General features: G+C 32.9%; 1 protein-coding gene across 1 annotated transcript in view; it reads right to left on the bottom strand.

Moving 5' to 3' along the window:
* The window catches only part of LOC111058116 (hamartin), a 35,983-nt gene that overhangs the window by 19,207 nt on the left and 3,493 nt on the right, over nt 1–13,283 (bottom strand). The window contains exons 5-11 of the mRNA XM_022345617.2: nt 10,003–10,115; nt 8,481–8,667; nt 7,990–8,063; nt 4,711–4,874; nt 3,657–3,814; nt 2,352–2,444; nt 118–384 (exon numbers count right to left, since the gene is read on the bottom strand). Of these exons, the coding sequence (XP_022201309.2) occupies nt 118–384; nt 2,352–2,444; nt 3,657–3,814; nt 4,711–4,874; nt 7,990–8,063; nt 8,481–8,667; nt 10,003–10,115 (1,056 nt within the window). The remainder of the gene's footprint in view (nt 1–117; nt 385–2,351; nt 2,445–3,656; nt 3,815–4,710; nt 4,875–7,989; nt 8,064–8,480; nt 8,668–10,002; nt 10,116–13,283) is intronic.

The raw sequence follows: 13,283 nt of genomic DNA on the forward strand, positions 1-13,283 counted from the left end.
TGTGCCTTTGTAGGTTTTTTTCATTTATTGTTATTGCCTGAGGATTTCTCGTGAACAATGTTGTGTTACAAGAAGAAAATAAACTTGATTGGCAAAACATAATTCTGAAATGCTGACCTGACTTCTCTCCAACAACACTTTTTGCATTTTCTGTGTTATGAAGGCAGAGTCCTTCTTGAGGTCGATAGAGGTGGTTTTGAGGGGTTGTTGGAAGGCAGACACGCTCTCAGTGGGAAACCTGTAGGGTTGGGGGTCTTTGCGCATGGGAGAGCTCGGCTGTGAAGACACAGGCGAACTGTAGCCGGCGCCCAGGGATGTGTTCAGCGCTCTCACCACTGTTGAGCCAATCGGAGGGACACCTCTTCCAGTCGAATGTCGAATGTCCTATTTACAAAAATTAAAACCATTGAGAAATTTAAGATGTTATTAATGTTAAATAACAAATATAAACGTTGGAATAACATAAATATTGTTAATTAACAATATTCATAAATTTTAACTATTCTAATTCAGTTCAATCAAATAATTTTAAAATATTCATAACTTAGTCATAAATTTGACTTTATTTCAGCGAAAAATGTACAAAACAAGTAAAAAATAAACAGTAACACCAATAATAAAACGTATTATCTGCTCTACTAGAAAATACAGTAAAAACAAAATTACAGCATATTTATTTATTTATTCATGCATTGATAGATACAATATCATTCTCAACTATGAATGATTGGGAAAGGAACAAAACTTGGACTTAAAGCCCAAAACTGTTCCTTTCCCAAATTTGGGAAAAAATTGACCAAAAATAGGTTATGTTCATCACTGTATTTATATTCGATTCACAGTTCGATCGATTAGGCCCGCAGCAAAGTAGACCCACGCTAATCCACGCCACTCCAACCCACCCCGTGGGATGGTTTGTAAACCAGTGCTATATTAAACGCAAATTGGTGAGGCGGGTGATGGTGGCACCATCTCTGAGTGAGATTGGTAAATTTCAAGCTTTAAATTGCATAATATCATAGCCAGCTCTAATACAAGGCCCCGGCCTACGATATTGCAACGTCGCAGTGTAGGCCTAGAATAGAATCTAATACATGATTGGTGAAAAAGATTTTTAAAAATACCAGCTGATCTATTTCACCAATCATATATTAAATTCTAGGCCTTCGCTGCGACGTTGCAATAACGTAGGCCGGGGCCTGTCTACTAACTTTGGGCCGGGGCCTTGTATTAGAGGTGGCCTTGATAATATGCAATTTATTATCCTACCCGTATTATATTAAGCGAGCAATTTCTGTATATACGATACTGGTTATTTTTATATCTGGTTATTTATGTTTTACGGATCTCGAAAACTGCTCTAACGATTTTCACAAAATTTGGAACATAGTAGGTTTATGATATAAAGATTCGATTGCACTAGGTCTCATTCTTTGGAATACTTGCTGAACGACATTAAATAACTGAACAACAAATGATAATTTCGTCGTCTCTCGATAACAGAAGATGCGTGTGCCTGTGTGGGAGACAGAATTATTTCCAGCTGTGTAATCATAATCAATAAGCGAGGAATTTTATCTAGCTAGATAATTTTTAATTGATTTGATCAACATAATCTGATTTGTTGACATGACATGATAATCCTCCTAAACTAGAGTATATCATAATTTTCAAAGTTGATCATTATTTGACAATTTCATGTGATTAGTAAGTGTTATTTTGTTATTCAATTTGGTTTGTATATGATATAAATTATAAATTTTCTGTTTTCAAATGTTTGAACAGAAAATTGAACCTGAATTCAAGTGTATGGAACATAACCTACTTTCTGGACTATTTATAGTGTATAAATCAAAATTCGGGAAAAAACAGTTTTGGGGGCTGTGCCAGTTAAGCCGCGTTTACACCAAAGTTATTAACAAAATGTTAATAACTCAATCCTCATAGATTCTGTTAGATTGAACTTGACAAACACATATGATCATCATGTGTATGATAAGTTATATTCAATCTAATAGAATCCATAAGAATTAAGTTATTAACATTTTGTTAATACCTTTGGTGTAAACCCAGCTTTAGTACTTCCCCAATCATTTTAAAGAATTGTGTTCGGTTTATCAAAAGGCAATAAATAAATAACGAGCGAAGCTCGGTGCCCCGATATTGTTATTCTAAATATTGGAGATGTGCCAATCATATTACAAATTAAAATAAGGTTATATCTATGTTTTAGAGAAAAAGAAGCAAATACTCGTCACTTGTACAATTACAACGGTTTAGTGAAGGCTGGAATTGGTGCTTGAAATTTTGATTTTCATTCCAAATTATTCAGTTAGAATAAAATGTATGACCTTGATTGGTGTAGTTTCGGGTGTTGCTTCAACAGCTGCTTCCGGTGGAGATGTTCCCTCAGGTTGTGCAATAGCGGACCCACTATTATACGCCTGCAACAATAATGCAAATAATCATGAACAGAAAACTCATTCAAGAGAGCAATGAACAAGAGAATTCACTAATTAAACTAACAAAATTTACTAATTCACAATCCGGATAAATATGTTAATACCTAGTGATGCAGAAAAATAATTATTCTCTATAACAATTCTTTTTCTCTGAAATTCGAAAAAAACTCGTATCAAAAACTAGATAAAACGTATAATCACATGTTAATTAGAATTATTATGTAAAATTTTAGAAATGATTTTTTTATTCTACAAAATTCAAATTTCCATTTCCCATTTTTATATCTATTATCTTTTTAAATAACTAGGCCTATGTATTCTTTATTCTTATACCTTAGTTTCTCCTCACATTCTTTCTAAAATCCATTCAGAACTATGATAAATAGGAAAGAAGAGGAGACAATCCATGGCCTGTGTTCGCAACTGGTATTATAACTAAATGGACTGTATTCGATAATTCAAAAACTTGTGACAACAATATTCGAAATCGACAAACTTTTATTGTACACAAACAAACATTACACTATTGTTTTCGACATGGAGTTGCAAAGCTAACTGGTCTTAGTACACTCTTACTCGTGGTACATACAATCTTCCACCAGAGTGCACCACCTCCTTATACCTCTCATACAATTTTATTAACAGCCTACATTGTCGCCAGTCTTCTTTTCAAAAAGTTTTTGCATGTTTTCTCATACAATTTAATTACGAGAGAGGCATCTTAATTGAAAAGTTATTTAGTATCGGTAATGCTTGATCCATTTGCGACATAAATAAATGAATGAAATAAAATTTAATTTGGATTTTCGTTTAACAATAATTATTATAATAATTCATTAGCATTTGAATAAAATGTGAATTCACAGTAATTTCCATCTGTAGACTGGCTAGCCCTTATGGCTTCGTATAAAATGAGCGCTGCTATCCAGAGATTGTCAGTTTGGTGTAAGGGTAAGCATTCCTGACCGGCAATTAGGAGGTACTGGGTTCGATTCCCGGGCTGACAAATAATTTTTGTATAGTAGCGCTCAGCGAATTTCCATCTAGCTGGTTACCTTGTTGTTAATATTTGCAGTAACAGAAGTCTTTGGGGTGATTTACAGCATTTAATTTGGATTTTCGTTCAACGATAGTTAATAATTATAAATGAAATAAGATGATGGCCAATAAATGAATAAGTGGCAGGAGGCCTACCTGACTGATCGGGGTGAGGGGGATAGAAGTGGGTGCAGACGTTTCATGAGGAGACACCATTCCGCCGCACAGAGACTGCGGAGTCCAAAGGTCCTTGCCGGCCGTCTTCTGCAATTGACTGCTAAATCCTCTAATGCCTCTGCTCGTATAGCACCCATCTACACAACAATTGAAAACATCACCAAAATGACACCGAATATGAGAGAATAAAACCGATTGAAGCAATTATTCAAGTCTTATCTCTTTAAAAACACTCGATTGGAGAGTATACTCTCAATTCATTCATTCAATTATTTAGTATTACACAGCTTTCAGGAAAGTACCACAGTACCACAGGCTTAAGCTCAAAACGGTTTCAATTCTAATTTATACTACAGTCCAAATGAAGCTATGTGTCATTTTCACATTTTCCAATTACACATTCCAATAAATCGAGAAAACCTAAACCTCTGCTCTTCTGTTTACTATAGGTTCTCCATAGTTTTACTCACATGGATCTCGCCTACTTAACTTATAAATAAGTTGAGTTTTTCAAGAGTCGTTCGACATTTGAAGCTCCGCAATCAGATTCAAGAATGAGTTTAATAATAATTTTCATTAATCAGGAAACAGCTGAATTTGTTGTTATAATAATAATATAGATTGTAAACTCGAATATGTTGGAGGATTGAGTTGTGACATTCTATACTGTATTTTTTGTTTTTCCAAAAATAGAATTTATTTGAACATTGACAATTCGAATCAATTAGACTCCAATAGAACAGCTATTAGTCTATTGCATAATAAATCGTGTCTTTTTAGTTACTAGTTGAACTAAATATTTCTTGGGGTCATTTGTACAGTGCCAGTTTAAAAGGAATCTCACCTTCAAATGGATAAATCAATGTCAAGTTTCGTTAGCTATAATGCAATTTATATTGATATATAACCACCAGCTGAATGAATTCAGTTTAATCTTTCACTGTGCAAACGGCACTATATGAAAATATCAACTCATTAAACATCGAAGATAAGTTTATACAAAATATTTCGATAGATGATAAACCGCACTCACCAAGAACTCCTGAGCTCTCTAAAGGAGATCGACTGGAAAGTGATGGCTTTTCAATGGGCGGCAACCTCGGTTGAGCTTTCACAAACTCTTTCTGCTTTTCAGACGTTTCCACCGCAAAGCTGGCACATTCCACCACTATGTCATGAGGTGCTTTTTCTATCCACCTGGACGCAAAATATAATTATTCATTCCCATAAATCTTTGAGAATATTTATTTATTTACATCAATAGAAAAATTACAACAACATATAGAGGCTTACAGCTTTATACCAAAACAAGCCTCATTGAAAATCAATTGTTTACACAAACTGAAACTAAATTAGTAAGAAAGAAAAAAAACGAAAAATAGAAATAAAAATAGTTTGGAAGAAAGATTATAAATAGGAAATAACACAAGACACAATAGAAAATAGAAAAAAGACTGAAGAAAAAAAAGGCTAATTGAAAAAAGAGAATAGGTATCAAGCCTATTTTAAGAAGAAGAATTTGAAATTTAAATTTTTATGGTCTGAAAATTGATTAAGCATTTATAATTCAAGAGCTTGATAACATTGTTCACTAAAATTGCGCAAATTATCAGCGAATATATCTAGAATCGTATTCAAAGAATTGTACAATCTAACAGTTTTTTGTAAGAAGCAATTTGCATGATGTACAGTGTATATTCTATCCAAAGCAAAAAACATATTTAATCTAGGTCTATTTAACGGAACAAAGATACTAAAGAGTTCGATAATATTCGGAATGTCTAAATGATTATTCAATATTTTAAATAGAACAATTAATGATACGAAATCCCGCTTGTTCTTCAACGACATAATTTGAAAACTGACTCTCAGACACCTCATAGAAAAGTCATACGGGCATGAATGTCCATACTTCTTGTAATACATGAATCTGAGGAATTTATTTTGTATGCGTTCGATACTACTAATATATATCTCTTGATAAGGACTCCAAACAACTGCACAATACTCAAGTCTACTTCTCACCAGGGCCAGATACAGCATCTTGATTAAATCAATGTTTGTGAAGTGTCTGACATTTCTCATGATAAATCCTAGCATCTTATTTGAAATATTAAGGATGTAATTAATGTGATCTCTGAAGGTGAGAGTGGAGTCTATGTAGACACCCAAATCCTTAATCACATAAACTCTTTCAAGATGTTCATCTAATAATTTGTAGTCAGCAAAAATCTGTTGCTATCTAGTGAAGACAATAAATTTACATTTCTTCACATTTAATGCCAGATTGTTTCTTTCACTCCAATCATTCAACCTGCCCAAATCCTCCTGTAACATCTGAGAGTCCTGATCATCCTGTATAGTTCGATAAATTTTAACATCATCTGCATAAATGAGACAATTACTGTTTTTAATACACTCTGGAATGTCATTAATAAGTAAAAGGAACAAAAGAGGCCCAAGATTACTCCCCTGGGGCACACCTGAACCACTCGTGAAACATTTTGATCTAATATTATTGAAATACACAAAGAATAAACGCTGACTAAGGTATGAGTGAAAGAAGGCAACCATTTCGGATGTGAAACCAAAGGCAAACATTTTCTGCAGAAGGATTTTGTGGTCTACCTTATCAAAAGCTCTGGAATAATCGAGGTAAATTGCATCAACACGTATGCCTTTATCAAGGTGACTTGAAATTTGATTAGTAAATAGGAGAAGATTACTGACAGTTGATCGTTTTTTAAGGAAACCATGCTGACTAACCGTTATAATGTTTTTAAAATTATTTAAAATATGCTCAAACAGTACATACTCGAATACTTTTGCAGTTGCATTCAAGTTGGATATTGGCCTGAAGTTTTTCAAATCATTTAATTTTCTACCCTTAGGAATTGGAGTGACTCTTGCCTCCTTCCACCTACTAGGAAACTTGTTTTTACGGATGGACAGGTTGAATAAATAGTGTAGAGGCTTAATCAAAATTTCCCCACAGCCCTTTATTATATAGGGGGGTATGACCACAAGATCTTTTAGGTTTTAGGTTTTTAATAGATTCAGCTACTTCTCCCTCAGTAATGATTCTTATATTAAAAGAGTCTGAGACACCGTTTATTTTGAAATTGTTATTGGGACCTACTATGTCGTCGAGAACAAAGTGAGTATCATTATCATAAACAGACGCAAAATGATCAGCAAATGCTTGAGATATTTCTCTAGCAGGAATCTTCACATTGTCAATTTCATATTCCCCAGGTACGGTTCTATTTGCTCTTCTATCCTTCACGTAGTTCCAAAAACTTTTAATGTTAGTTTTAGCACTGTTTTGTACACCTGTTATGTAGCTGTGATATGCAACTGTTATTTGAAACTTCAGTTTAGTTCGAACTTCTCGAAACCTTTCCTTATAATGATTTGATATTGTAATATTAGGCTGAGCCATTATAAAATAATCCAACTATTTTTATAATATTATCGGCTACATCTCATTATTAAAAACAACTCATTTTACTATCTAAATATAAAATAAATATGCATAAACACCCATGCAGATTCGGAATTCATCACATCTTCGACCTTCTACGATTATGAAATTCTAGTTTTCAATATTATTGCTAGACATTTTCTCATGAGGTGTTGCAATAGAATAGTTTATAGAGTTACGCAGCAGGGTAGAACAAGTAATGATCTAAACATCTGCAAGCTGGCAGGTTGAATACCTATTGAAAAGCTACAGAAAATAGCAATTTTTTAATAAAACTTGATCCCAAATAATACTTTGTCTAGAAACTGGAAAAGATGTAAGATTCAACAGCGGTTTTTCATTAACAGAAAAATACCACCAAATGGTTATGAAACAGAATAATAATAATGGAAAAACGTTTATTTTCAAGACGCATAACACAGATGAAATAAGAAATGCCTATTACCATTATATCAGTTTGTACAAACTTTCCAACAAATACTTATGCAATCTTGTTTAATACTCGTATTTGATAGAATGTGAGAAATATTTATCATGATTTTCTTCAATTGGTGAACTTTGAAAAAATGTTTAGCTTATCAGTTTGATGATATGAAATATTTGTATGGAAACATTCAATCAATGATTCAGCAATAACAATACAATACTGGCCACAAATATTCAGAAAAAGTTCTAAGGAAAGTTTAAGAATAAGACGGAGCTTGAAGAATAGTTGGGAATGAAACAGTTGGGGATGAAATAAACAATGAGACAATATAAGGACAAGTAACCATGCAATTTGCACAATTAAAAAAAAAAAGATAACTAGTAATGTCATACAATAATTACCATCTTGATGTAGTTTCATCATCTTTGCCAGAAATGATCAGAGATGGGTGCATTTTAACAGACTCCAACAACGGCTGAAAAGTAAATAAAATATGCATAATCATTGAACCAATCTAGAGTAACCAATCAAGAGAATATTGAACCATTCATCTCCAACTCAAGAATAAAAAGTCAATGTGATTATGCATAAATGAGTCATGCAAAATAACTTATTCAAATTACTAACACACATACGCTCATTATTATCCATATTTTAAAAACCGTAGAGATTTACGATTAAAATATAAAAGATCATAAAATTCCAGATTTAAAAAATCGTGCAATGTGTTGTGATTATTGTTTCAAGAACTGGAACGATGTTTTCAAACTTCAATCAAAATGACTAATTGAACTGTTTGGTATGAACGAGCAATATCAATAGTTCATAGAGAAATGCAAAGATTTAAATAGAATGTTTGCAGCAATTAAGGCTAAATTACTAATTTACTTACCTTTATTGTATGCCTGAATATTGTGATGCTATCTCGTTGGCTGTATTCTTTGCGGAGGTAAGCAAGAAAGTTACACGGAAACATCCCATAGAGGCGATGGAATAATGCGTACAATCCAACTTGAAGATGTAACATATAACTCTCGGACATTTTGTTGGGATTGTTTGTATTCCAAGCAGCAAGGCGACTGTAACAATAACAATATATTGATTACATTTGATCAGCATCATCACTGGAAAATTAAAGTCATTCCTATAAGAGTTTGTGTAGGCTAATGAGTTATTTGAAATAATATTACTCATAATTCTTCTTATCCTCTTTCTTTTTAATTTCCTTAGTATTTGTTAACTGATTAATAGTACTAAGACAAAAAAATGGTACAAAAACAAACCTGAATATGAATAAATTGTCCATTGCATTAATTCAATTTATACGACAATATTCAAAAATATATTTTTTCAATTCAGCTATGCTACCGGAAAGAGCACAATATGATCAAAGACCAACCTGAAAACGTCACTTTCGTATAACAGATCAAAATTATCTAAGCAAATTACAAAGCCATGTAACTGAATAAAAATTACATATATTTTAGTACAAGTGATGGAATTGGAAATACATATCGACGATTGGTTCTTGATCACTTCACCAAAGGATTGTGTTGGAATAGTTCCAGTCAACCACCATTAAACTTATTGATATTTTCAAGAGCAGTGAATTGATACAGTTGAAACGATAGAACGACAATTTCAAGTAGAACTTCAACTTATTTGATATCTGAGTGCAGAATAATTTCTCAAGATATGAGTCCGAGCCAGAGTCGGAAGAAGATCATAATACATGGTAATAGAAGTACACGAGCATAACTCGCTTACTTTACAAGGACAGAAGCAGTGTGCATTGTTCATAACCGGATGGTCGCTTCATGCCCGCAAATCATGCAGTCGATTATCTCATTCAAAATGTTTGTTTATGCAGTATTTGCTAATTCACAATGAGGCTACGAACCCGGATTGGCTCAGGAGACTCCACTCACAGCTTGAGTTATAACGAGCTGAGCCGAACTCGGTCGTGTATGTACCCTTCAATAGGATTACTGGGTCAAATTCACTTGATCAGCAGAATAATTTACAAGTCATATGAAAAATGAGACTACACCAAGAAAAAAAGGAGGAACATTTTGGAAGGAGTGAGGGAATTAGTACATGAAAATAAGCAGGTTAATGGTGTGATCACATTAAATGCGTATAATGTGCAAATGCACGTATACGAAAAACAAAATCTGGAAAGTGCCTGCCATTGAAACTAGTGATTTGCATGTAGCTGATCATACCGAACGCAACCAGCAAGTGCACGCGTTCAGTGTGTGTTTCTATTGCTCTTTCCAGATTTTGTTTCTCATCTGCACGCTTGGTCATGCATAACGAAGCGTGGACTTGCACATATACACATCCAATGTGATCTTACACTAAGGCAGATAGCGATTAGTTGATGCAAGCCCAAAAGATAGATTCGAGCTCACCTAAAGATATCAAAAATTTCCTGCAAGACCGGACCAATAAGACCAGCAATCATTGGTAAGAGAATGATGAGCAGTAGTAAAGCACTCATTACTAACAGCATATCTGTTTCCACCTGAATAAAAAGAAGCACAAATCAATTCAGGAAACAGCTGCAATGAGTCCTTCATCTATTAGCTCAGAAAATAAATGAAAACATGACATATTGTAAACCTGCAGGCAGATTGTTATGATAATACCCTAAATGATACTGCATAAATCACATACATTTATTAGTATTATAATCAAGTGATAAATGGATTGAAAACCTGAACATTGATTTCGAAAAATACACCATTTATATTCTTGTTTCTGGACATTATTTGTAAAAATTACTAGCTATTTGTAGGATATCTATAGAGGTAATTCCGTTTAATAATCCCAATCTATTTTGAATATATTAAAATATAAATAATACTTTATTTTGTTATTACTTCAAGATTTTGACTATTCAATGTTTTGCTATTACTCATAAGATTTTCAATCGTGAATTTAACATCAGCGATAAACATACATATTGATAGGCAGACGTAATAAATTGTAAAATCAAGCTATCATTCATTGTTTTGGGCTTATAAGCCTGTGGTACTTTTCTGTAAGTTGTGTAATTCTGAATAATTAAATAAATAAATGAATAATATGGCGAATAAATAAATTGCAGTGTATTCGTAAGATAGAAATTTATATTACATAAAACATTGATTAATTATTACAGAACCCAACATTTTGTGTAAAATAATAATAATTTATTTATGACAACAAATTCACTCATTTTGGTTACTCTTCTCATGCGTTCTTTTTTTGATAAAGTTATTACATTCTCAAAAGACGACTAAAAATACGTTCAAGTTATTTTTAATCGTTTTTTTGAACACTTTCATTATATTCATGAGTAACACAGGTTCATGGTATTAATGAGTAAGACCGGATATAAATGGTCAGGGCCGGATCTACCAATTTTTCTAAGGGGGCAAGTTTATTACTTTTGGCGCCCCCCTCACAATCGACCATCACCGACCGATTTACAAAAATGCGAGGGACTATTAGGCTAGTTACACACACATTCGTTTCGTTTTGGGCAAATTCCGATAAGTGTGAAAATGTAATTTGAAAGGAATTCGGTACCGAATAGAAACCGCATAGAACCGAACGCCCACTTGACACTAATAAATTCCATCAGGTTTAAATTCGTTGCTAGCGAGACGCTACTTTCACACACATTCGGTTCAGTTGGGTTCGTTTCGTTTTCGGTCGATTCCGATAAGTGTAAAACGGTAATTCAGTTCCGAATAACAACTGCATAGCACCGAACACCCCCACGACACGAATTATTATTATTTAAAGCCTATTATAGGTTTTATCATATTTGAGTTCGTTGCTAGGAAACAGGAAACAAAAAAAGTATTTCACACACGCTCGGTTTTTTGTTTTTATTTTAATCTGATATCGTGAATTTCTGATTCAGAATCTTCTATGTAAAAATTATATGGTCAATTAATTTTAGTTAGTTCACTGGAGCATTAATTTGCTAAAACCTTATGATGATAAATTAAAACTCGGGTTGAATTTTCAATTTTTATTTTTCCAAGGAAAATTAAACATGATTCCATCAATGGAGAGAAGAGATGAATGTGTCAAAACAAGAAACAAATTTTTAATTTGAAAAAATAATCACTCTGAACGTCCAAAATTACCATAATCAAAAACAATTCCACGAATTCACATTTTTGAATTAATTTGAAAATTTTATAGTTCAAGAAATTACATCTTACCATTTGAACACCAGCTGTTTTATTTCAATACCAGCATGAAAATATTGTGAAAAACCAAACACAGCTGTGTCTGAGAAGAAAATACCGAATTAGAACCGTACGAATATAAACCTGATATGTATGAAAGTCTCATTCGTTTTCGGAAACGAACCGAACCGAATGAAACCGAATGTGTGTGAAGCTAGCCTAAGGCTATATTAGTCGTAGCCTATACGAGGTTGAAATAGAACTTAGGTTGAATTTGAAGTCATTTTTTATAATCATATAAGTTGTGTCATTATTCATTTTCATTTACATACATAATTGAAAACAATGCTGAAAAAATGAAAGCCTCAACTTTAAAATCAACTTGTTGATTGTGAGAATATTCAAAATATATGAATTGCTATTAATACTGTGGATTAATTACGCATTTTTAACAATAGTATGAATAAGTAGGTAGAAAAAAATAAAATCTAATCGAAGAATATTCATAAAATGCATAATTTGCGATAGACAGGTTACAACGAATAACAGAAATATGGAGTTCTTGATCATTAAAGTAGCAAAAATCTCTAGTACTAGTCAATTACTTGAATAAAAGTATATGGAAGTGAAATTGTCAAAGAATAGTCTGATAAATAACTCGTTTTTCTCTTGTGATGACAAAATGATAATATTCTTCAAATCACATTATTATCTTTGGGATCTGCTTCCTAAAACACCTTCATGTGATGCATGATACAGGTAATGCGGTAGCATTAAATATTCTTCAGAGGCAGAATTTGCAATTGAAGCTTTGAAATTAATCAACAATTCAAGATTAATTATTGAATGAAGTAAATCGTAATATATAATAGACTAAGTAAAACAAAAGCATTATGCAGTGAAATGATAAGTTCGTTAATAGAGGAAATATATAGTTACAAGAATGAAAATAGATCCACAAGATCTAATTTTAATTTTTCGGGCTTACTTTGCTGAAAATTTGTTTATTATTTCATCAAAAATTTAATACTGCGGCTATAAAAATGCTTCTTATTTTGATCTGTGGGTTTTGCCAAAATATTTGAGTGAAATAAATTTAGAATGTGCACGGAGACTATGACTATGACGGATATGACGCTATTAAAACTTCAAATTAACATATTACGTCACATATAAACGCCTAAAGCAGTTATTACATATATATTTTTATAAGAAAATGGTAACTATAATTTGACGCCCCTTCTAACTCGGCGCCTGGGGCACATGCCCCCGCTGCCCCCCCCCCTGGATCCGGCCCTGTGAATGGCTCAATCACAAGCATGAGGCTGGCTAGAGAAGATTGTTCAAGGTTAAAAATTAAAAATAAACTTTAAGATTGATTGATTAAAGTTGACTGTAGGCAAGTGCAGAAAAGATTGCTAGAGAAATAAACAATTTATACAGTGATGTCATGCTGAAAATCAAAACTAAGCTGAAGTAGTATGTCTTGCAAAAAATATTGCCAG

Source organism: Nilaparvata lugens, chromosome 6 (genome assembly GCF_014356525.2).
Source record: "Nilaparvata lugens isolate BPH chromosome 6, ASM1435652v1, whole genome shotgun sequence".
NCBI classification, from domain to species: domain Eukaryota; kingdom Metazoa; phylum Arthropoda; class Insecta; order Hemiptera; family Delphacidae; genus Nilaparvata; species Nilaparvata lugens.